General features: G+C 48.3%; 2 protein-coding genes and 4 non-coding genes across 6 annotated transcripts; all 6 read right to left on the bottom strand.

Moving 5' to 3' along the window:
* Positions 1–2: 2 nt before the first annotated feature.
* Positions 3–13,811, bottom strand: DKC1 (dyskerin pseudouridine synthase 1). Its single transcript, XM_054996881.1, has 15 exons — positions 13,735–13,811; positions 12,027–12,091; positions 11,048–11,134; positions 10,580–10,671; positions 10,155–10,339; positions 9,959–10,023; positions 8,830–8,956; positions 8,260–8,390; positions 6,985–7,128; positions 6,391–6,511; positions 4,397–4,515; positions 3,452–3,558; positions 3,025–3,088; positions 1,533–1,691; positions 3–1,046 (listed from the first exon to the last, which is right to left on the bottom strand). The coding sequence occupies exons 1-15, from the start codon at positions 13,748–13,750 to the stop codon at positions 972–974; spliced, it is 1,557 nt and encodes a 518-aa protein (XP_054852856.1). The 5' UTR covers positions 13,751–13,811; the 3' UTR covers positions 3–971.
* LOC129341787 (small nucleolar RNA SNORD83) lies at positions 3,992–4,066 on the bottom strand. Its single transcript, XR_008598161.1, has one exon. It is a non-coding gene; the product is annotated as a small nucleolar RNA SNORD83 (small nucleolar RNA).
* Positions 5,277–5,525, bottom strand: LOC129341794 (small nucleolar RNA SNORD17). Its single transcript, XR_008598169.1, has one exon. It is a non-coding gene; the product is annotated as a small nucleolar RNA SNORD17 (small nucleolar RNA).
* Positions 8,078–8,210, bottom strand: LOC129341791 (small nucleolar RNA SNORA36 family). Its single transcript, XR_008598166.1, has one exon. It is a non-coding gene; the product is annotated as a small nucleolar RNA SNORA36 family (small nucleolar RNA).
* On the bottom strand, positions 8,473–8,548 carry LOC129341788 (small nucleolar RNA SNORD83). Its single transcript, XR_008598163.1, has one exon. It is a non-coding gene; the product is annotated as a small nucleolar RNA SNORD83 (small nucleolar RNA).
* Positions 13,812–17,930: 4,119 nt separating the features above from the next.
* Positions 17,931–19,894, bottom strand: LOC129341365 (40-kDa huntingtin-associated protein-like). The gene has a single exon (XM_054996522.1). The coding sequence runs from the start codon at positions 19,787–19,789 to the stop codon at positions 18,728–18,730; it is 1,062 nt and encodes a 353-aa protein (XP_054852497.1). The 5' UTR covers positions 19,790–19,894; the 3' UTR covers positions 17,931–18,727.
* Positions 19,895–24,902: the final 5,008 nt, after the last annotated feature.

Raw genomic sequence — 24,902 nt, 5'->3', positions numbered from 1 at the left:
GAAAAGTTTGCATTTTTTAATATAAAAAAAAGAACATTGCCTCCTTTTAAAAACCAACTTTGGTACACTGCCTAGCAATGAAGAGGGAAAAAACCCTAACATCAGACAGTGACAGCAGTGCTCAAAAGACACCAACCTCTGCGGACAGGCGCAGGGGAAGAAGCTTGCACCCCCCTCCCCAATTCTGCCTCTCCTCAGCCAGCAAGAGACCTCAGGTTTCCTCTGGCTTTTGTTCTGTGGTCAGAACTGGATCATGAGCAAACTGTGTCCATGCATAGCTTCAGATTTCCTTTCTGACTAGGCCCATCCAGAACAGGAAGACACTAGACAACTTGGTAAAGCGGTTTGGGGCCAAAGAAAAGGGGAGCTTGCAATGAACAAGGGAGACAAGACCATAGGATTTCCAGGACCAAAGCATATGTTCTAACAACAGGAGTTGCTTGCTTTAAAAACAAAAGAAAAAGGTACCCTGAGAGGGAAATGTTTGGACTCAATTAATTAGAGAGTCAAGGCAAGCAAAAGGAACCCAAACAGAAATGCATTAAAATTACAGAGCTTCTGATTTGGCTACTCAACAGCCCCTTTCTCTGCCCCCCACCAACAGGCAAAGTGACCAAAGCCAATCAGATATTCAAGGAGAAGAAAATGATGAGCAGGGTGGTGGCAGGGGGACTCTACTGGTGCTGCCACGTCCAAGAGCTTGGCTTCCTTTCATTACCCCTCCCACACACAGGAGCCTCCCAAGCTCATAGCAACTCCCTCTGTGGAACCATCACAGACTGTCGGGTAGCTTTACTGCCCCAATTCTTCCAGCTGTCCTTACAACAGGACAGAGGGGGCTTGCCATGCTGCCCAAATAGGTACATGATATTTCTGAGCAGCTGAGTCTCTGGATGCTGATCCAGTCTGCAACTTCGTTAAGACCTTTTGGACTCCTTCCCAATCTGGTCCAGGCTGCCTGCTCTAGCTGGTTACTCTGAACTCTCCTCCATTTCTTCTTGTTTCTTCTTTTTCTTCTTCTTCTTCTTCGGACTTGTGTCACTGACCTGAGGAGACAACACAGATCATGTACAGCTGGTTCAGGATGACTGGCCAACCGTTCTGCCAACTTCTTGCAACGACTAACAATGAAGTTTGTTGGCAAGTTTCTGATTCTGCTCACAAAGAAGCCTCTCCCCAACCACTCCAATAGCAGGCAAGGTAGACCTGAGGCTGGTTCACGTATGTTTGGTCTTTACTTTGTGACTATCAAAAAGTGGTGACTTGCCTCTGTGAAGGGGCCACCACAGAAAGAAGGAAAAGCAGCGGCACTAAGGAAGGGCAGAGAGACGTTGTAATTGCTTGGAAAGTGACTTGTCTCAGGAGTGACCTTACCCCCTTCTGATGTAGTGGAGCCCCCCCACACACACACACCTGAACCAGCACTTAGTAGCCTTGAACTGGGAATTCTGTGATTTGCAAATGCACATAGCAACAGATGCCTTTTGGTGCCCCAATATTACAGCAATTGATTAGGTAAGAAACAGTCCTACCATTTCTGTCACTTCTCCACTACTCTCAGCAGACTCCGTCTTCTTTTTCTCTTTCTTTTTCTTCTTCTTCTTCTTGATTTCTGCCTGAGGCTCTGGAGAAGCTGCGGAAGGGGAGGCTGCCTCTCCGTGTTCTCCATCACTCTCCAGCTCCCTCTTTCTCTGAAAGAAAACACCTGGATGAATCAGACACACTCTGGACAGGACAGAAGACACTCTTTAGACAGTTCTATAGGGGCGCTGCTTTCACAGGGCTCCTTCCATCTTCCCTCCACAATCACTAGCACTGAGCAGCTGCAGAAACACAAAGGAACCTGCATTTTGTGCCAAACATTGCCAGCATATTGGCTCTACTTCAAGAACCAACTTACAGGCCCTAACTTCAGAGGAGTTTCAAAGCTTCCACACTGTAGGGATCAGTTACCAGCCATGCAAAATGACATTTGAGAAGTGTAAACTTTTAGGTGGATGTTTAATAGTATCATGGGGTTGCTCAAGGAACCTGCATTTCTTTCCTAACAGCAGGTTTGTCTGAGCAGCTGAAGGAGCAGAGGTCTGCCTGAGACTGCATTGCCTACCTGGCCAAAAAGGCATGTGGATGAGAAAGTAGTAGTCGTTTGTATACCTTCAAATGTGGCTCTCATCACACATTTAATACCTTGCCTCTGACCAAAATACTAAAAATGCCAAAAATAAACACCCAGGGGGTTTTTTTTGGTGGCAGCAGCGACCTGGGGGGTGGGGGTGGGGGGCTGAGAAACCGATAGCCTGTTGCAAAGTCTAGAGCCACAACTAGTTGAAAGGCAATAATTTGCCAACAATCCTGCTCTTATTTAATGTATATGCCACCTCTCGAGAGATGTCCCAATGGAGCTCACAATGTAAAATAAAATACAATAAAATGATTTTTAAAAGGTCAGAATTATCAATAATAAAACAAGTAAACATAAATATTCAGCAGCCTAGAAAGATATGCATGAAACAATCCTCAACCTAGATGCAGATAAAACCACCACCCCATCTCTGGTTGCCACTTGCTTTATCTGGAGAGCAGAGCTTAACTGGCAGGCTGGACTCTACTGGAAGCAGTAGTCTTTCAAGTACTCTGGCCTCAAGCCATTTAGGGCCTTAAAGGTAAGAATCAGCACTTTTAGCTGTGCCAGGGTTGATCTTTTGGCACAGGTGTGGCATGACCCCTGCATCCAGCCCTGATAATGTTTAGGCAATATCATTTTGAGTCAACTGTAAGTCTCCAAAAGTTCTGTGCCCCACATACAGTGCATTATAGTATTCTAATCTAGAAGCGGCCAGAGCATCGATCACCATGGCCACATCATGCTTTTCAAGAAGTGAGTGATTCTGCCTGGCATATTAACTTGCAAGGCACGGGGACATTTTCATCCCTACTCCACAAGCCCACAGCAATACCAACTTTCACAACCCAAATTCCCATGCAAAAAGGAACAAGTTGCTAACAACTCAGGACCAAACCAACCTTTGGCGCCCTTTCTGGCTCCGCATGGACAACTTCCTCTTCTACCTCCTTCTTTGCAGCCACCCTGAGAGGAAACAATGTGGTTGGCATCTTTCAGCTGCTACTCTTGTACAAAGCTTTCAACATTCATCCTGCACTTCACTTTTATTTTAAAAAAAGAAGCATCCCTCTACACTGTGATGTACAGAAAGCTGGTAGCCACACTCAAATGCAATGAGCCAGAAGGCAGCTTTCCCAATTTCATTTAGCAGACTGACTCCCTCTAGAGCCACAAAGAGGAGGCTAAAAAGGGATAACTGCCTGCTTAGCCCACCCAGAAAAAGCAGCCCTTGCTCTATGCACAGAGCATGTCCTCACTAACACAATAGGCTTCAGAGGCACTGAAGACCAAGGCAGCAGCAGTTGGCAACAAACAGCGAGGCATTACCTACTGTAGTCCACATAGTCCTTCTTCCAGGCCTGTGGAGTTTTCTCATTCGGCTTGCCACGTGCATCCAACAGGCCCTGTTTGATCATCATCTTCTTCTGAGAAGCCTGAAGAGAGCAAGCAGAGGGGTCTCAACTTTGCTAGCTACTGATGACGTACATAGGGGGACAACTTGGCATAAGGGGAAGCATGTGAGAATAGGCTAAGGGGGCCTGTCTCACTGTCTTGCCAATCTTAGTGCCTAGGAAAATTAAGAATGCAGCCCTCCACTGTACTGCTTTGTGACAAGCAGCAACTTGTGCCCTGTGATGCTTCCCACCCCACGGTTCTAACAGAAGTTTCAGCTGCTCTAGCACTGCCAGCAAGAACAGCCCTAAACATCATTTGTACGTCTGCAGTCACCAACTGGACAGAAATCCTTCTAGAAAAGGATTATCTAGCCCAATAGTTGACAGAATCATCAACATTTGAGAGATTTCTCTCCCAGCCTGCTCCAGTAAACTGAAGATTCCCAAATACCGCCTGCTCGGTTCCTACTAGAGCCATCAGTCTTGGGTGATAGATGTGTGTCATCTTTGCACAGAGTGCTCAAAAAGTCTAGTAACATCATGTGGCTCACGACGGAGACAAGAACCAGCAGCAAAAAACTACAGCCAGAGCTGTAACCATGGGGTAACCATGACCTTGGACTTGATAAAAGCCAAAAGAAGGGAGTGGAGCCAGACACCCGACATTTGGCATGGCAATAATCAGCCAGTAGGCCAAGCAAAGACTGTAATATAAACTGGACATTGGAGAGGCTGGATGACCAAATTAGCTCCTGAAACCCTGATCGTTCAAGACCATCTGCCCAAGCAAAGTGAGCCACAGCTCCAAAGAACTCTTCTGTATCATCTGGTGCTCTTAATATGCCTCCTAGTTTAGGCAAACTGACCCATGACGTACCTTTGGGCCAAGCCCCCACTTGCGAGGGTAGGTGTCCCTTTCCATGATCACACGCTTGATCTTCGCCACAACACCGTGGTCGCATGTGGAGATCACCGCAGTTGTCATGAGGGCAATGGCTGCCGGAAGAGGACAAACTGAATATCCCAAAGCATGACTGCAGTACAAGCATCCACATCATCAAAATTGAGGCTGTGTTCATGCAAGCAGCTATTTTGGCTTAACAAAGCTGTCACGTTGTTTAATTCCTCCACTAAATAGCAAGTGCAAGCCTACAGCTTCAACCCCTCTGTTACAACTGTTCATATGAACACCAGCAAGAGATTTTTAATTTCCTCAGCATTTTGAAGTCATGAGGAGGAAAAAAAACCTTAGTTTCCAGGAAACACTGAATTTTGCAATACGTTCTTTTCAAGTCAAAACTTTTTTTTTACTGCTGTAAGAAAAAACACACTTAAAACTTAGCATAAAATTACAGTTTTGCATATTTATAAAATTTAAATTATAAAAGCTTTGGTTTTCTACAAGCAAAACTGCAAATACACTTTATACTAAAACAGTGAGCTGCAAACTCTTACACCTCCTGCTACCGTTGGACATTTATTTTCTGCCACCTGAAAGTTAGGAAACAAAGTTGAAAATAGCAGACACAAGTTTTGTAAGTAAAAACTGTGTACTGTTTGAACAGAAAGTCCCCACTGGGGAAAAAAGCAAGGTATAGAAATGGGACTAGGTGCAGAAACCATACTCCTGAACACACTGCCTTGGAGCACACAGAGAGGCAATGTACACCACCGACTTTTTAAAAAATGCTGCACAGGAGCAAATATGCTGCCTTCCTTAATGTTTGTCATCAAAGAAAAGCACTTCAGGGTAGTATGTGATCAGACAGTTTCATTCTTCTTGGCTGAGTCAGAGCCCCAAAGGCAGGGGCTCTGGCCCTGCTAGTTCTACCCAGGCCCTGCTAGTGGCCAGCCTGACATCCACCACCGCCCCCAGCAGAACGCTGCAAGGCTAGGAGGAGTCTGGAGGCCACACAGCATCGAGACCCTAGAACAGGGATCTGGATGTGGCAGGAAGGGAAGAGCAGCAACACTCAGAGAATGGATAAACTTTATCATCACTTCACATACTCCATGGGCAAGGATGAGGCGCTCTCACCCTAAGCACAGGAATGAATAGATCCCACCCCCCCTCCAAAAGACATTTAACTCTTCCTCCCTGCCTCCATTGAAAGTCATCACAAATGCCCTGAGAAGGTGAATTTACTTGGTAAAAAAAGGCAACTGCTGTTTTGCAGATGCTCATCTGTGATAGGCTGCAGCCCTGCTGGAACGTATCTCTACATCATCATCATTATAATTTGTTGGCCACTTTTCTACTCTGAATGGTCACATAACATAAGACACAAACAGTAGCAACAGGCACACAATATATTTGATTCACCACTAGGGGACACTAGAGTGCCATCAGCACACTTAGCTGCGTTGTATAACTGTTAAATCGCTGGCATTTCCCATGGAAACTGCCCGCCTTCCCAGTTCTGCACACACTTTTACACAGATAAAGAGTATAAGAGGAAGAGCTACAAGCCTATTGCATGACTGCATTTTTAGCAAGGAAAGAATCCTCTCAAGAATCTTAAGATACTCCTTCCTCAAGCAGCCAACCAACAAAGGACAAAGGCATTCCCTTTGATCACAGACTCTCATCCTAAGGCAACCCCTTCATGTTAGCAGTGGGAAAGGCCTATAAATTAGTGAAGCACCTACTCTGAATACAGAAAAGTTCCAGGTTTAATCCTTGGGCCCTTCAGCTTAAGGACCTAATTTGGCAGGGCTGGGAAAGTCCTTTCCAGCTAGCAAACAAAACCCTGGGCTACTAGGACTAATCTGTTTTAAAGCCGCTTCAGAGGACCTACTTCCGAGAACCACAATCCAAATAAAAGCCCCTGCTAAAACATTAACTCTGAAGGAGAGCTACCGGCCTCTCACCTGTGCAGATGGCCTCTCCTTTTGTGGTGATGACGACAATCTCCTGGTTGACCTCAATGCCATCCTCGTATCGCAACAGGCCGGGCAGCATGATCTTTGCACCATAGCAAATGGCATTCACCTGAAGAGAAGGGCAGAAAGTACCATCCTGAACACGGAGATTTAGTTCTATTCACTGCTGTCAGCTCTAGCAGGTTTACCTAAGCAGGTCTCACAATAACAGCCTCTTATTTCCATTGCTTTCGATCTAACAGGCCATTCTATGTGAAGGAAGCTGAAAAGAATTGCGGTAAGAGCTTCACTAAGGCTTGTACCGTCACCACAATTCATTCCTGTAAAGTAGGAAAATTCCTGCAATTCATTCCCGCAGCTCCCAGCACTTGCCACTATCCGTGTTTCTCCCCCATCCCTTAAGGGAATGCCGTAAGCAGCAAACAATACCAAAAACAAAGAGACGAAAGGCAGCCACGATGCATGGGCTTTGGGCTTATCACACCTCCAGCCTGGAAGCCCCTCTCAGCCAATTTCCTTGTTAAACGAAGATAAGCCAGCAAGAGACTGAGGTGCCGCCAAAGGCAAGCTTCGGGTACTCACAGCACTGTCTTTCATAACCAGCCGCTTGTGGGACGTCAGCAGCTTTTCCAAGGGGAAGATCACTCTCCTGAGGTACGACTCGTCCTTGTTGTTGTCATACTGCCACTGAGCATCCAGCACATCATGCATGGTCACCATGTGGTCCTAGAAACAGACGGTCATTAAAGCTTCTGACAGATCCAATGGAAGGATGGCATGGGCATGCACCTTACACATCGTTAACAGGACAGGCTGGGAACTTGGGTAGGAGCAAATATGAACACACACACACACACACACACACACGCTAATGTGCGAAGGAGACAGAGTAGCAATGGACTAAAACCCCATGTTGCAATCTCCAAGCCAACTAGTGCCATTCCAGTCTCCAATTGTAGTAATTCATGCAATCCCCAGCATGGAGCCATGCACCCATCAATGTTTCTTGGTGCCCACTTGCTCATTCCCCACAGCATCTCATCAAATCAAAGAACTGTCCTGTCTTTCCTCCACTTCACCAGAGCAAAAGGTGCTTCGGAAGAGCCCAAGAGGCATCGTCTTTGTGTATGCAGAGAGCACCCATTCAGAAACATTTGCCTCTGTAATGGGAAGATGCTTGGGTTGGAACCACCTGACATTTTGTGGAATCATACAACACTTTGAGATTGGACACAGCATTCCCCAGCAGCCATTTTGTTACTGTTCGCACCCTCCCCTTGGCAGCCATTTTGTTGTGATGCCTACTATCTGCTCTCAAAATTTCAAATGTGCCCACAGGTTCAACAAGGTTGAGGGCCTCTGTTCTATTTTATCTGTCCATAGCGACCCCACCCCTCAACTACACAGGAAACCAATCTTCACTTGAAAAAAGTCACTGGTTCATGCAGGGTGAACATCTTGTCACCTCCTCCTCCCATGCCCAGAGAATCACTGAAGGCTTTTTAATTCCATCTCTCTCCAAAAAAAAGTAAGAGGTACAGCAAAGCAGAGGCACGGCAATGGGCAAACTTTCAGCTGTTGGCGCCAAAGGGCTTCAGTAGAAGTCTGCTGCCTGTGTTTTTCACATTTAACTGTCTAACCAGCACAGCCAGGGAGCTCATGCAACTGATCTCAGTTCTGTGGGCTGGGAGAGGAAGCTGGCAAGAACAGAGATTCCTGACCTTCCTCATCTCTGCACTACATGCTGTCCCAAAGTTTAATTACCAGACCAAGGGATGCAGCCCTGGACTGAACTCAACACTTTGGATGGAGACAAACATTGGCCTCAATGATGGGGTTTTCCCTCCTACAACGCACCTTTTCTCCCATGACCCCAGAGCGCACTCGCCGGAGCTCCTGCATCTGTCCTCCAACGCCCAGCAATAAACCCAGATGGACACACAGCGTTCGAATGTAGGTGCCTGCTTCACAGCTCACCCAGAAGATACCTGAGAACAGGTAAGGTGAAAAACAGTTGGCTAAGTCAGAGTTCTGTTGTCTGCAGAGATTCCTAATCCCAGTATCTACAAGAGCCATCAGCAATGGGTGATAGATGTAAGTCATCTTTGCACAGTATGCTAATGTCATCTGTTTTACATCATTTGGCTCAGGAAAAAAACCTCAAAAAAATTAAGAAATTTCAAGGCTCAAAGCTTGTTTAAGAACCAGGGAGAGCCTTTCAGATTTTCATCCTGTAACCTCCTGTTCAGGTTTGAATGGGAAGAGTTGTTTACCAAGCTCTACAAGCTCACCCAAGATGTGCCTTTGAAATACATTTCAACAAAAGCAGCGATTTAGACAGATACTTGCCCACCAGTTGTAGAAGGAAAGAAATAACCGTCCTTCCCCAGCCTCACCCCAAATCAGCGTGTTGGTCATTCTCCTTACCCAATCTTCTTTCAGGATCATATTCTACCAATTTGCTCTCGTAGATTGTTCGGACTCTCAGCTGCCTCTTTACTGCAGCAATGAGTGGGGGCCGCTGGAAGAGGGCTCCTGTCAGCGTTTCTATTGCCTATACACAGAAACAGACCGGTGAGTGACTGCCATGCTACACAGCACAGTCCTACATGTTTACATACCCAAACATATACGAAGGCATTCCAGTTGTTCCCCATAATACAACTCCATTTTTATCAGTGCCAGCAAATATCCAGGATCATAAACTAATCTGATTTATTTTCTACATGTGAAAAGTGATTCCCTTTCAGCTATCAAGGAAGAAACTTTCTCTAATAGCTGCTTAGGTCCAATTAAGTGCACCCAGCTTCACAAGCACCAGCATTATGTAGGCAGTTTACTCCTTCACACAGTGCCTAGGTATCAGCTTTTTTCCTCCTAACAGCCATTGTACCCATTTTACTATGATTCCTTGAGAGACTCCAGGGCTACAAATAAGGCCGTTAGACATTAGCAGGAACAGGTTTCATGGGCTGTGACAAGGATCAGAATATGTTGTTCATCCAGGGTGAAATAGAGAATAGTCCTCTGTTCTGCTTTCTACCTCCTCTCTAGGGGTAGCAACCCCCCACAATTAACAGCAGAATGCCAGACAGTGGCTAGAGGTTGCAATAGCACCAGGAGCCCAGTACAGGAATCTGGATGCTACAGAGAGGACAGAAAAGTGGCCCTCAGTGAATGGATAAATAGCATCATCACTCAGCACAGGATGCAGGCCCAGAAAGGTCCCCAACTGCGTCCTCTAAAGACACAGAATCAAAGCTGTCGCACAAATGACCAATTCTCAAAAGCCAGATGGCTGAACAGGACTGCCACAGACAGGAAGCCTTGGATTCTCCACTTGCTCCCCCTACCGTCTCATTTGGCTGCAGAATTACAGGCATATTAAAGTCTGATTTTTGCAGCATGAAATAATATCACACATTATTATTAAATTTATACTGCAGCCACTGCCAAATAACCTGAGTGCATTTCTAACCGTTTCACATTTTCTATCAACACCTGCGCCGACCAAGACAGCAAATGAAGCTCAACTCCCTGCCTTGCAGAGACTTACCCTTGAAAGCTGAACCTCACTCTCAATTGCATTGTGCAGCCGAACGATTCCCACATACTCTTTGCCTGGAAGACGACAGAAGAGTAGTCAGGACGGGCCACTAGAATTTTATTGTTCCATCATTGTGCAGGTCATCACGTTGGTTCACTAATGATACACATCCTTCCTTTGAAAAGAGGTAAAACAAATGACGCACCTGCACTTTGCTGAGACTTCACCAAGCGTGTTGCTCGCTCGATGCATACAATCAGACACCCTGTCACTTTGGGGTCCAGCGTCCCACTATGCCCAGTCTTCTCTACACGGAGGATGCGACGGATCCACGCCACCACCTCATGGGAAGAAGGATTGGAGGGTTTATCCAGATTGATGAAGCCCGTCCTAGGACAAAACCATAGGATACATAACTAAAAAAGAATAATACTGAAATACTTTTGTGTTAGTGCTTTCCCCCCAGCATCTTCAAAGCTGGGATCCTCTTAGAAAATAATATACAATTCCTCACACTGATGTCAATGGGTATAAACTGGAGGAATTCTACATAGTGGTGCACCAATAGCCACAGAAAAATCACACCGGGGGTGGGAGGAGGAAGTATACTGAACTTCCCCAGGATCTTACCTTACATACTCAGCAATATCTCTTTTTAAAGGATTACAACCAGAAGGAAGGGGTGTATAGTGCGCAGTCCTCACATTCAGCTTGTCAAAATTCTACAAAACCCAAAGCAGACCAAAAGAAGTGTAAAGAATGCTATGTGGCATTTTGTACAAGTCAAGGTACATCACTAAACCTTCCCCATCCTTTCTACCATCATACATATTTCAATTTTCCTCTGCCAGTGAGGGTTGGTTTTTACTTAATGAAAGCCTGGCATCTTATGAGCGATTTAAAAGTCTCCACTGAACTAAAAGTAGCTTAATCCCCTTCAAAAATGTTTTATTTGTTAGCAAAATTAAGGATATAAATATAAAAATTATAATGAGAACCAACTGGAACTTGACTCAATTGTAAGTGCATAAACTGCCCAGCTTTTACACAATATAGTCAGCAGTAAGTCCCTTAAACAATCTTTTTTGCACTCTTTACCTTGAGAAGCAAAGGCCACTGTGATGTGTCTAGCTGAGCGACTCTGGATTCAGGCTTGATAAGGAATTCTTCTGAGTATTGTATATCCTGGAGAAAATGGATGTAGATTAATAATTGAGATTTGTGCATGAAGAATGCCAAATGATTCTTCTGCAGTTTCCTCATGATAATTTGCCTCAGAAAGCAAATTCTGGCCGGGGCACATGTAAAAATTACTCAGTATATTACAGTTACATACAGGAGGCCGCAATTCCAAGCAAGGTCATAGGATTCAATGCAGCCAATGAAGTTCTATTGGGGCCAGCTTTGTTTCCTATTCTTTGTGCTGCGTGATCATAAAAGAAGTACTTAGAAGAAAATCTCACTATGCAATGAGGCTTGTAAATGTAAATATATTTACAGTTATTTGCATACTTAATTTGTCAGAGAATTTGTAAGTCACTGCATCCTTTTAACTCCACACCAAATAGATAATATTAAGGGATGCAATCTTCAAGATTTTCTTTACAGTGCTCCAAATTAAAAAAAAGTAGTGAGAAGAATGGGGCATGGTACATTGGGTCACAGAAGGGCATAAAAATCAGTGGCTTAGACATTATGCCAAACTACAATTGGAGCTACCTAATATATAAACAAGCTTGTCAGTGCTGCATTCCTGTTCCTGTAGAGCATGAAGCACTGGAGAATAATAGCTGCATCCGTTCATATACAACAGTAAACCATAGTTAACACAAACCATGGTCTCCAATTGTGACCCACTGTTTGACATGCTAATGAGGAAAGTGAGTGACCCAAAATGGATTAATTACCTTGAATAATATATCACAAATGATCATTATCTGTACTGAGCATAAAATTGAGTAGCATCAGCTCAGGAAGAACACAAGCAATAACCTAAATGATAGCTTTATCCAGCACCACATACAGAATATGGAAGTCTTTATTTGCAAACTAAATGTGCTAAAGCACAAAAACTCACAGCAACATCCTCATCTGGCAAAGATTTCTTTTCTTTTTTCTTCTTGTGCTTCTTAGAAACAGAGCCTAGATACAGAAAAATTGTAGTCAGAAATCTCCACAGGAAATTATCATTAGAACCTCTGAGAAATAAACTTGGTAGTACCATTAAGTTATACTTAAATGAGATGCATGGTTAAAGTATTCTAAAGAGTGCAAATAAAAAACTACACAACAGCATGGTAAAGGACAGAAGTGGTGAAAAGACCGTAAGGTGGCAGCACACAACACTAGGGCAATAAATAGCAAAAAGGCATTTCAACTTCTGACTTCCAACTTTTAAGAGTTGGAATGTACTCTCTGGTTTCATCTACCTTGCAAAAGGTAGGTAAGTAGGAAGACTAGAAACTTTATGTTGTTTGTAGTGGCAACTGCCAGGCCATACTGCACCAAATACTGATGTGTCTGAGCCAAGCAAGCAGTAATACTTACCTTCCTTATAACATATGCTAAACTGGGCTACTTTGGAGAATTCTCTCTGTGCAGCTTTCACAAGCAACAAGTCACTGCTAGCTCTAACATTCGTACAAGTACCCATCTTCTATCAGAGCAAGATTCAGGACCAGTAGCACGGACCAGTAGCACCTTAGAGATCAATGAATTTTCCAGGCTGTGAACTTTCAAGAATCAAATCTCTCTTTATCAGGCCATCCTGGAAATCTAGTTGGTTTCAGGCGCTTCTGGACCCAAATCTTGCTCTTCTACTACAGATCAACACAGCTACCCACCTGAAACCATCTTTTATTAATACACCAAGATAACCAAACAAGACTTTGAGAAAGAAAAAAATAACGTAAGATGAAAGCTTTTGCTATCACAATTGCCTCTGCTATCCAACACTTGCCCTGAAGTGATAACAGGCCAGCAACTGCAGAAAGTGTTCCAGTGCCTGCCAAGCTGAGACCACGTGGAGTGGAGTAAGAAACTTCCACTAAGCAAGGAAGCACATCGATGCTACTACAGCTAGTTAAGCCCCTCAACTAGTTCTTTATACATGTAACCTGCACACAAAAGCACGGTGGGGAACCTTGCAGAGGATAGCAGTAACCATTTCTATGACTTTCCTGGTCTCTGCTGAGACGTTCTGCACGATAGATGTTAAACCTATACACGTTATGGCATATAAAAAGCTTTCCACAGCTGAAGAGCAACTTCAACTCTAAGAAGAAAACCTGTTCCCAGTAGGAAACATTCCCTGAAGTCTCCATCTCATCCTCGGACTAGGCTCCTCAAACGACTCAAAGGCCCGGGCAGGTTCTCCTGCGTGCGTCCCCCCACCTCTCACACAGCAAGTCTTAGAGGAGGAAAAACATTAACGAGGATGTCTCCTGCACGTTCCTTTTCAACCGCAGATAAAGGGGCTGCCTCTGAACATGCACAAAGTGCATGCCCCCCAACCCCACTTGAGAGTAACTCCCGCCGCCCCAACTAAAACCGAAATACCCCTCAGGCCTGAGACCAGCATTCAGCCCCACACCCAGCTCCACTACGCGCTAATCCCTCTAGGCCTCTATCCCTCTTCTCTGGAGAGGAACTTCGCGGGAAAAAAGAGGATTTCCACAGGAGTGACGGGAGGGCCGAGCTCCGACTCCGGGCAACGAGCGGCCGCCACGCGCTTCTCTCAGACGGAGCCTGGCCCGCACGCACGAGAGGAGAGGGCAGAGACCCACCTGGCCCGTCCGCCATCTTGCCCTCGCCACGCGCTGCCTCACACGCGCGCGCCCTCCCGCCAGCTCGCTCGGGCCGGAAAGGCCCTCCCCGCCTCTTTCCCTTCGCCCTCCCGACACGCACCGCGCGGGAGACTAAGGGGGCGGGAGGAGAAAGCCGTCGGAAAGGGAAAGGGGAGGAGCGGCTGAGGCAGAGAACGGAACTTCCGGTTTCTTTTAAATTAAAAATATGTGATTTGATTATTGGATATTGTCATTCATGGCATTATTAAGTTTAAATATTTAATGCTTTGAAAATATTCGACTTAGGAATCCAGCTTTTCCAAGGATACACTTGGTTGGTGTACCATAATAGGTTTAAACTATAGCGTTCATATACCTCTTAGACAGATTAGTACCTCACTCAAGAGTGGTGAACGGAATGTTGTTATCCCCACAATGGGAGTGGGTAAAAGCCAGAGCCAGATGATTTTAAACGGATCCTCATGAATTATACTGAAACAAAATAAAATGGCTGTCATATTATTGATCATGCCTTAGTCTATAGGAAGTATCAAAACAGTCATGCTTCCACCAATTCTTGACACTGCCACAACTCATTCGACAGTACTAGGGTCTTTTCTACAAGGGGGGCGGGTTCTGGCCTCATACTGCATTCATTTCTCTCCAGAGTTCTGCACAGTCAAAATACCCTGATTCAGTCTCCAAACTGCTTCCTGCTTGTAGCTTCAGGGCTGCTAGATTGGGTTTTCTAAGACCATGCAATGAAATCTGTCTTGTCTTCAGTGGAAGTCACCCCCAGATTGCATACATTCAGAAAAGGAAAATGGGAGATAGCTACAGAATCCTGATTTTATCAGCAATGTATTCGTTTCTTAACTGCCATTATTTGGCAGGTAAGGGTAGGTTGGAATACAAGTTTTCACACTAGGGCAGCAGCCAGGAAGATTTCCATCTTCCCCACAAGTTGCTCTCTTCCTCCACTTTCTGCCTCCTCTTACTGTCCTGTAAAAACTTTTGTTTGGAGACGAGCTCCACCTCCAGATGTAGCCACAGAATCGCTTCCTGCATCTTTAAAGGCTCTTGTATGCGACTGGCCTGACTTACCTTATAACAGAACTGCTACAGTTGACCAAGTACCATGTTCTTTGGGATAGCCCATAAGACTTAGAATTTTATGTATATACATTACTTTGCCAGTTCCTCAACACTTGAGTGAGGTCCCGTTTTTCTGACCAGATCATTTAACCCTTTTGAGTGGATCTTGTTTTCATTTGAGCTCTGCAAAAGAACAGAACCCATGTTTCTCTCGAATTATTGCATCTTCTAGCCTCACCCAACTTGTTTCTGCCGTTCCTCTCCTTGGACCCATGTACACCTATTTCTGCCAACCAGGGGTAACATCTCATGCATCTGATGAAGTGTGTTCTGGCTCATGAAAGCTTCTTTTAAATTTGTGAGCCTTAACACACTATTTGGCTGTGACAGATTAATACAGGCTCCCTCTCTGGAGTATCCAAGACTAAGGAGGACTCCTGCTATTGCGACTTCACCGCTGGTTATTCTAGGCATCCTTAGAATCTAAAGGAAACTATTCTGATGGTAATGCCGGGCACAGGCAACAAAATTAGGTAGAAATAAGGTGGTAGAGACCAGAGGTGGTAGAATGGACTGTACCATTTCAGACAATAAGTGTGTGTGTGGGGGGGTCACATTTTAATGATTTCTTCATCTTTAAAAAAACGAGCAAATGATTGGACATGCATTTTCTTCATGACTTTCAGACATTTATTATAAGGGAAATTATTAAAAAATGGCATCTCCCACCTGCAACATGAAGTGGTACAGTCCATTTTGCCACCTCCAAATTCTAACACTTTAGGCTCCTGCATTAAGACTAAACCTAGCCTGCATGAAAGCAGCCCACATCTGTATATTTGACCCTGCAGCATAGTTTGTCCCCCCACCCCACTAAAGGAGTGTACTTAGCTGAGTTAGCTCAACATTGTTTTGAGAGACTATGTGATAGGAGTGCTTTTCCATGTATTTTGCATTTTGTCCTCCTTCCTACCCCTTTTGAATCCACCCACCCTTCTCTCTTTTTTCTTCTATAATAAACCTCTGTTCTATAAAGGCATTTTTGGCTTCCTTAGTACAATATATTTATCTAGAATATTTCTTGTGACTCTCTTCGCTAAGGACAAGACTGTTTCGGTGCTATCTAGTTTGCTGTAAGGTATTTTTCAGGATTTCCAACCAGTTACTTGGTTATTTTGCTAGGACTGAGCAGTGAGGGTGGTTCCATATGCTTAGAGAACTCCCTCGGACACACACAGACGATACAGGGGATATATGCCTGGGTGGGGTGCACAGACCCTTTGTCATATTCACTGCTTCTTGACCAGCCAACATCACATCAAGTATTGGAGTTTGATTGAAAAGAAAGATGTTGACAGAAACTTTACCTTTTACATATGCATCCCTTACTATTAAAAAGATCACTACCCCCTTCAGTTTCTAGGCAGCTGTGAGAGTTTCATGCTTGAAAACGCAGGACTTCCACATCTTATTTAGTCCCCCCCCCCTTTTTTTAAACTATTCAGCTATAGGAGATAATTGTACACAACACTGAAGAAACTTGCAAGGGAAATTCAGACTAGTACACTGGGAATGCAGTAACTGAATTGTAACAATTTGACTGGTACACCACTTCCTGCAGCCAATAATTCTCTTCTACTGTTAAACTTAAAAGAGGGACAAGAAAGAAACCCTGGATCAGTATTTTTCTGAGGTTAATATCCTTAAATTGCAAGTATAGTTACTAAACACTAAAGCTGCAATCTTATATTTATTTTATGTGATGTTCAGTACGTTTACTCAAAAGTCACACATTTCAGTACAACTTGCTCCTTAAATTTGCAAAATATTGCAAATTTGTTTTGAGTGTACTCAAAATATTGTTTGAGTAAACATGCTTAAGATTTGGTTTGTGAAAGCAACTTATCCCCCATGTTATTCAACCACTATGTAAAGCCTTTAGAACTCAAACATAGCTATGGAATTGAATACTATTAGTATGCAATGACCCCCCAAACTCTGTATCTTGTTATCCAAATCCCCTGGTGATGCAGTAGAGGTACCGAGTTGCTGCTTGATAGTGGTTGTCAATTGGCTGAAAGCAAGCAAATTGAAACTGAACCCCAACAAAATAGAAGTGACGCTGGTTGGAAAAGCAGAGATCTTGAAGAACACTGTGCTTCCAACTTTTGATGGGGTTCAGCTGACCCTGGGTGACTCAATTAAAAACCTAGGAGCTATACTAGAGAAATGCAGCTGCAGAAAAGGTCTTCTCACAACTCAGACTAGCCTGGAAGATGGCCCCTTACCTCAACACAGCCAATCTGGCCGCCTGGATTCATGGCACAGTAACATTGAGTCTACTGTAATGCACTCTACATGTCTCCCCTCATGGCTTATCAGTTACCTGGCCCAATTCAAGATCATGAGCATCATATTCAAAGTCCTCCATGGCCGTGGCCCCTCATATATGTGCAACCACCTCTACCCACTATGGTCCCCCACAATAGCTTCATTTATGTGGTCAGGGCCTTCTGCAGATACTACCCTGCAGTTGGGCTAAATCAACAGCTGTACACGTATGTGTTTTCTCTGTGGTAGCCCCAACCTTATGGGGTGGCCTGCCTGAGGTGGCCAGGAAAGCCCTCCTAGCTTTCTACTATGCAAAACTGAGTAATTCAGGAGGGCTTTCATCCAAGACACTGTCATAAGAAATAGCTCAGAGAAATGTCATGGTCGGTTTGGGGACTAAACATTATGGCACGGAGTACTATCTGCTGGTGTAGATATGCTTCTATTGGGGAGTTTCCACACTGCTAAACATGACTTGAAAATAAGTTATGCTTCATTTCAGATAGATTTCATCTCTCTGCTCAGCTTTATGCTTGTTTAAAATTTGCCTGCTATAATTCTCTGTTGTAGCTGTTTCCCTGAATGTCTTGTTGTTCATTATTGTACCTTGCTCAGTGAATGTTCTAGCTGTTGATTATATTGTATTTTCACTTGCACTATGTAATCTGCCTCGGATCTCAGTGAGAAAGGCAGACTATAAATAAATAATAATAATATGCTTCAAGAAGCCTATTTTCATCTCCCCATTGATTCTAGACAGTGAATCAGTGACCAGTTAATTAGGATTTAATACAGAAATCTGTGGAGTAAAGTGGCAACAGGATTTCTCAAGCAAGAAATCCTGACACAGAACCTTGTGCATAAGACAGCCATAAAACTTTCAGATTGGCTTTTAGTGGTAAATACTTTTAAGTTCCTGTTTCTGCTACTTTCAAATTATTTACATGCTTATAAATAAATATTGTGATCTCTATATACAAATGAAGTGCAATGAAAACTTACGCAGATTTAACTGCTGACATTAAGGAAATTTACCAGAGCTCCCTAAAAATCTCACTGGAAACAAAGAGCATTTGAGTTTGGGGAAAGATTACAATAGAACATGAGAATCTCAGGCAACTAATGGTTACGGGGAAAGTCTTGTGGAGTCCAAATAAGAAACCCTACTGTAAGGATCATACGAACAGCGAAGTCCTAAAGAGTTACAGCAGTCTAAGCCCACTGATTTCAATGGGCTTAGACTGTAGTAACTCTTCTTAGAATTTCACTGTAAGAGTCCTGATGTGTTTCCCTTAAAGCAAGGTCCAATGAAGAATGCTCAAAGATGTAAGAGATTCAGGATGATAGGAAATGGTCACCCAAGTGGTGAGAAGATCCTGTATTGCAGCGGTGATGTTCAGGCACAGAGAAAAAGCAAAGGACAATGGTAAGCCGGCAGGCATCATTCTGCAGGATCAGCTCCGGCTAGCAAACTTCAGGGCACTCCATTATCTAAAAACAAAGCCTTGTCCCAGAGTCTTGGGGCAGCTCCAACAATCATCCACCAGGCTTGGAAAGGAGCTGTGGATCAGATCCCTTGTCCAGAGGGGCTGATCATCTCTTGCACGACTAAATGGAGGAGGTGGTTCTGCTCGGGAGTCAGCAGCACCCAGAGCTCTTTCTGCAGCACCTTGAGAGCCTCCAGGTCCTTCTCCTGGCATGCCATGACGGCCGACTGGAGCAGCAAGAAAAGCTCGGGCGGCACGTAGCTGGCAGAGGCGTCCAGGGCCTCCCAGGAGTACTTCTCCAAGGTCTGGGCATGCTCGGGCAGCAGCTTGGAGGGCGGCGGCTGGAGCAAGAGCAGGAGGAGGACGCGGGTCACCTCGCAGTGAAGAAGCTCGTCGAGGAAGGCGCCGGGAGGAAGATCGGCCGGAGAAGAAGCGGCGGGGGCGGCAGCAGGGGCGGGAGCCGCGGGCCCGGGGCTGCCTTGAGCCAGCAGCTGGGCCTGCGTGAGCACAGCCAGGGCGCCGTCGTGGTCCCTGCAGAGCAGCAGGCAGGAGGCGACGTCGCGCAGGCAGCGCAGCGCTTCCAGGGGCAGCTGGGCGGCGGCCAGGAGGTCGGCGGCGCGCAGGAGGGCCGGCACAGCCTGGCCCGGCTCGGCGGCGGCGCGCAGCTCGGCGCCCAGCTCCAGCCACAGGCCGGCCGCCAGGGCCGGCTGGCCCAGCTCGAGGCGCAGGCGGGCGCCGAAGGCCACGCAGCTGTGGGCGGCCGGCAGGTGCTCGGCCAGGCCCAGGCCGGGCCCCTGGCGCAGGCGCAGCTCCCGCTCGTGCCGCAGCCACAGGCGCGCCGCCTCGCCCAGCGCCGCCGCCTCGCCCGGCGCGTGGCCTAGGCTCTGTGCGCAGCGCGCCACCGCCAGCTGGCACCAGGCCGCGTAGGGGAGGCTCTCCTGGGCGCGCAGCTCCCGCGCCAGCGCCGCGAACTGCTCGGCCGCCTCCGACACGTTCGGCTTGCGCAGGAAGCGCCGCCGCAGCTTGGCCGACACCAGTCGGTAACGGGTGAGGAAGTCGCCGCCGGCGCCCGCGCCCGACCCGGCCTCGCCGGCCCCGAAGCCCGGAGAGGGGGCGCCCCCCGCGCCCGGCACCGACAGCATCGCCCTCGCCTTCTCCGACGGGGCCGGAAGTGTTGCTATGCCCCGCAAGAAGTGACGAAGCGCGTTGTCGGGAAGCGTCCCAGAGCGGAAGTTTGGATAGGAAAGGCGGAGACTTTCTAGGCGGAGGCTCTGAACCACAGAGAGTCGCGTGCGTGCTTGGCCACCCTTGTGGGGGGATGTACTAAAACGAATGACAGGATTGCCCATTGGAAATAATGGGAGAGGCTTGAATGCCCATAGGAAATAATGGGAAACTGGAATGCCCATTGACTTGCATGGGCTCCATTGAAACACATTAAAGCAAAAAAAGAGGTGCAAAGAAAACGTGGAATGGATTTTGAAGGAAAGTGTCTGGGCTCAGATAACCTGTTCTGGGACTGGATTGACAGGCCCCATGCTGGAATGACGGCCCCTGGGTGTGCCAGAAGGGCTCTGGGACTGGAATGACAGGCCCCTGACTGGAATAACGGCCCCTGGGTGTGCTAGATGGGCTCAGGGACTGGAATGACAGGCCTCATGCTGGAATGACGGCCCCTGGGGGTGCCGGAAGGGCTCTGGGACTGGAATGACAGGCCCCTGACTGGAATGACAGGCCCTGGGTGTGACAGAAGGGCTCTGGGACTGGAATGACAGGCCCCATGTTGGAATGACGGCCTCTGGGGGTGCCAGAAGGGCTCTGGGACTGGAATGACAGGCCCCTGACTGGAATAAAGGCCCCTGGTGTGTGAGAAGGGCGCTGAGACTGGAATGACAGGCCCCTGACTGGAATGATGGGCCCTGGGTGTGACAGAAGGGCTCGGGAACTGGAATGTCAGGCCCCTGACTGGAATGACGGCCCCTGGGTGTGTGAGAAGGGCGCTGAGACTGGAATGACAGGGCCCTGACTGGAATGACGGCCCCTGGATGTGACAGAAGGGCTCGGGGACTGGAATGACGGACCATGGGTGTGACAGAAGGGCTCGGGGACTAGAATGACAGGCCCCTGACTGGAATAAAGGCCCCTGGGTGTGCCAGAAGGGCTCGGGGACTGGAATGACAGGCCCCTGACTAGAATGACGGGCCCTTGGTGTGCCAGAAGGGCTCTGGGACTGGAATGACAAGCCCCAGACTGGAATGACGACACCTGGGTGTGCCAGAAGGGCTTGGGGACTGGATTGACACGCCCCATGCTGGAATGACGGCCCCTGGGTGTGCCAGAAGGGCTCGGGGACTGGAATGACAGGCTCCTGACTGGAATGACAGGCCCTGAGTGTGCCAGAAAGGCTCAGGGACTGGAATGACAGGCCCCTGACTGGAATGACGGCCCCTGGGTGTGTGAGAAGGGCGCTGAGACTGGAATGACAGGACCCTGACTGGAATGACGGCCCCTGGGTGTGTGAGAAGGGCGCTGAGACTGGAATGACAGGACCCTGACTGGAATGACGGGCCCTGGGTGTGACAGAAGGGCTCGGGGACTGGAATGACAGGCCCCTGACTGGAATAAAGGCCCCTGGTGTGTGAGAAGGGCGCTGAGACTGGAATGACAGGCCCCTGACTGGAATGACGGGCCCTGGGTGTGACAGAAGGGCTCGGGGACTGGAATGACAGGCTCCTGACTGGAATGACAGGCCCTGAGTGTGCCAGAAAGGCTCAGGGACTGGAATGACAGGCCCCTGACTGGAATGACGGCCCCTGGGTGTGTGAGAAGGGCGCTGAGACTGGAATGACAGGACCCTGACTGGAATGATGGGCCCTGGGTGTGCCAGAAGGGCTCGGGGACTGGAATGACAGGCCCCTGACTGGAATGACGGCCCCTGGGTGTGTGAGAAGGGCGCTGAGACTGGAATGACAGGCCCCTGACTGGAATGACGGGCCCTGGGTGTGACAGAAGGGCTCGGGGACTGGAATGACAGGCCCCTGACTGGAATGACAGGCCCTGGGTGTGCCAGAAGGGCGCTGAGACTGGAATGACAGGCCCCTGACTGGAATGACGGCCCCTGGGTGTGAAAGAAGGGCTCGGGGACTGGAATGACAGGCCCCTGACTGGAATGACGGCCCCTGGGTGTGCCAGAAGGGCTCGGGGACTGGATTTACAGGCCCCATGTTGGAATGACGGCCCCTGGGTGTGCCAGAAGGGCTCGGGGACTAGAATGACAGGCCCTTGACTGGAATAAAGGCCCCTGGGTGTGCCAGAAGGGCTCGGGGACTGGAATGACAGGCCCATGACTGGAATGACGGGCCCTCGGTGTGCCAGAAGGGCTCTGGGACTGGAATGACAGGCCCCAGACTGGAATGACGACACCTGGGTGTGCCAGAAGGGCTTGGGGACTGGATTGACAGGCCCCATGCTGGAAGGACGGCCCCTGGGTGTGCCAGAAGGGCTCTGGGACTGGAATGACAGGCCCCTGACTGGAATGAAGGGCCCTGGGTGTGCCAGAAGGGCTCTGGGACTGGAATGACAGGCCCCTGACTGGAATGACGGGCCCTCGGTGTGCCAGAAGGGCTCGTGGACTGGAATGACAGGCCCATGACTGGAATGACGGCCCCTGGGTGTGCCAGAAGGGCTCTGGGACTGGAATGCCAGGCCCCTAACTAGAATGACGGGCCCTCGGTGTGCCAGAAGGGCTCGGGGACTGGAATGACAGGCTCCTGACTGGAATGACGGTGCCTGGGCATGACAGAAGAGCTCGGGGACTGGATTGACAGGCCCCATGCTGGAATGACGGCCCCTGGGTGTGCCAGAAGGGCTCGGGGACTGGAATGACAGGCCCCTGCCTGGAATGACGGGCCCTGGGTGTGCCAGAAGGCTCGGGGACTGGAATGACAGGCCCCTGACTGGAATGAAGGGCCCTGGGTGTGCCAGAAGGGCTCTGGGACTGGAATGACAGGACTCTGACTGGAATGACGGGCCCTGGGTGTGCCAGAAGGGCTTGGGGACTGGAATGACAGGCCCCTGACTGGAATGACGGCCCCTGGGTGGGCCAGAAGGGCTCTGGAACTGGAATAACAGGCCCCTGACTGGAATGAAGGGCCCTGGGTGTGACAGAAGGGCTCTGGGACTGGAATAACAGGCCCCTGACTGGAATGACGGCCCGTGGGTGTGATAAATTATGTCTTGGCTCCTTGCTAATACTATTTCTTTAAACTTGAAAATATTTGCCGTATGGTACTCTATTGTATCAGGACAAGCTTTACTGTATAAACTCAACATTACCTCCAATGACCTATCAAAATCTGCACAAAAAAGTTAACTCATTCAGCCCCTACTCCTCATAAAGGAACTAATTCCAGTAAGAAACAACTGAGCAACAAAATGGAAAGCATTCCAGAGTCAAGCAATTGTTTTTTTCCCCATTTCCTTGCAAGCCGAATAAGTGGGGAAGGGGGGAAACAATCCAAACTTAAAAAAAAAAAACAGTTTAATATGTCACTAGCAGTTTGTGCTACCCAGCAGTATTGAGGTTCGGGGGACGACGACACATTTTCTCTTTCTCCCAATAAAGACAGGCCCTTGATTCTGCACTTTTGTTCAACAGGCCCAAATGAGTCCACTTTCCACAGGGTCTCTCAGAGGCTGTACATATATCATGTTTTTTGATTTAGCATTTGGTATGAAAATTGCTTTCTTATTAATTTGAGTTCAATAGTTTTTGTTATCAACATTATATTGCCTTTTCAATGGGTGGTGGGTAGGGGGTGAAGTTTTGTTATTTTATACTAGAAACAGAGCCCGTTGTGCAAATAAATACAATGGGCTCTAGAAAGCTGGGGCTGCAGAGGGCTGGTGGGAAGTTGTGGTTAGAAAGGGCTGGCAGGTGGGGGGCAAGGTGGGTCTGGGGAGAGGTGAGAAGCAGGAGGGGTCTGGGGAGGGATGGCAGGTATGGAGGCAATGGAGGTTTGGGGAGGGCTGAGAGGCAGGAGGGGTGTGGAGAGGAATGACAGGTAGGGAGGCAATGAGGTTTTGGGGAGGTCTGAGAGTCAGTTGGGGTGTGGAGAGGAAAGGCAGGTAGGGAGGCAATGGGTGTTTGGGAAGGGGTCAGAGGCAGGTGGGGGTGGGGAGAGTAATGGCACTTAGGGAGGCAATGGGGTTTTGGGGAGGGCTGAGAGCCAGGTGGGGTGTGGAGGGGAAAGGCAGGTAGGTAGGCAATGGGGTTTGGGGGAGGGCTGAGAGCCAGGTGAGGTGTGGAGGGGAAAGGCAGGTAGGGAGGCAATGGGGTTTTGGGGAGGGGTCAGAAGCAGGTGGGGTGTGGAAAGGAAATGCATGGAGGGAGGCAATGGGTGTTTGGGAAGGGGTCAGAGGCAGGTGGGGGTGGGGAGAGTAATGGCAGTTAGGGAGGCAATGGGGTTTTGGGGAGGGCTGAGAGCCAGGTGGGGTGTGTAGGGGAAAGGCAGGTAGGTAGGCAATGGGGTTTTGGGGAGGGCTGAGAGCCAGGTGAGGTGTGGAGGGGAAAGGCAGGTAGGGAGGCAATGGGGTTTTGGGGAGGGCTGAGAGCCAGGTGAGGTGTGGAGGGGAAAGGCAGGTAGGGAGGCAATGGGGTTTTGGGGAGGGCTGAGAGCCAGGTGAGGTGTGGAGGGGAAAGGCAGGTAGGTAGGCAATGGGGTTTTGGGGAGGGCTGAGAGCCAGGTGGGGTGTGGAGGGGAAAGGCAGGTAGGTAGGCAATGGGGTTTTGGGGAGGGCTGAGAGCCAGGTGGGGTGTGGAGGGGAAAGGCAGGTAGGGAGGCAATGGGGTTTTGGGGAGGGCTGAGAGCCAGGTGGGGTGTGGAGGGGAAAGGCAGGTAGGTAGGCAATGGGGTTTTGGGGAGGGCTGAGAGCCAGGTGAGGTGTGGAGGGGAAAGGCAGGTAGGTAGGCAATGGGGTTTTGGGGAGGGCTGAGAGCCAGGTGAGGTGTGGAGGGGAAAGGCAGGTAGGGAGGCAATGGGGTTTTCGGGAGGGGTCAGAAGCAGGTGGGGTGTGGAAAGGAAATGCATGGAGGGAGGCAATGGGTGTTTGGGAAGGGGTCAGAGGCAGGTGGGGGTGGGGAGAGTAATGGCAGTTAGGGAGGCAATGGGGTTTTGGGGAGGGCTGAGAGCCAGGTGGGGTGTGGAGGGGAAAGGCAGGTAGGTAGGCAATGGGGTTTTGGGGAGGGCTGAGAGC

The sequence above is a fragment of the Eublepharis macularius genome, chromosome 13, assembly GCF_028583425.1.
Source record: "Eublepharis macularius isolate TG4126 chromosome 13, MPM_Emac_v1.0, whole genome shotgun sequence".
In the NCBI taxonomy this organism is placed as follows: domain Eukaryota; kingdom Metazoa; phylum Chordata; class Lepidosauria; order Squamata; family Eublepharidae; genus Eublepharis; species Eublepharis macularius.
Note: the sequence above shows the minus strand (reverse complement) of the source record. Positions and strands in the feature narration are given on the sequence as shown.

What these genes read in the sequence shown, in the direction of transcription:
- DKC1 (XM_054996881.1), bottom strand. An exon ending in GAAGTCTCAGCAAAGTGCAG is followed by an intron (nt 10,024 to 10,154) that starts GTGCGTCATTTG and finishes GTCGTCTTCCAG; the next exon opens with GCAAAGAGTATGTGGGAATC. An exon ending in AGTGGGGGCTTGGCCCAAAG is followed by an intron (nt 3,559 to 4,396) that starts GTACGTCATGGG and finishes TGCTCTCTTCAG; the next exon opens with GCTTCTCAGAAGAAGATGAT.
- LOC129341365 (XM_054996522.1), bottom strand. Translation starts at nt 19,789, where the DNA reads ATGCTGTCGGTGCCGGGCGCGGGGGGCGCCCCCTCTCCGGGCTTCGGG.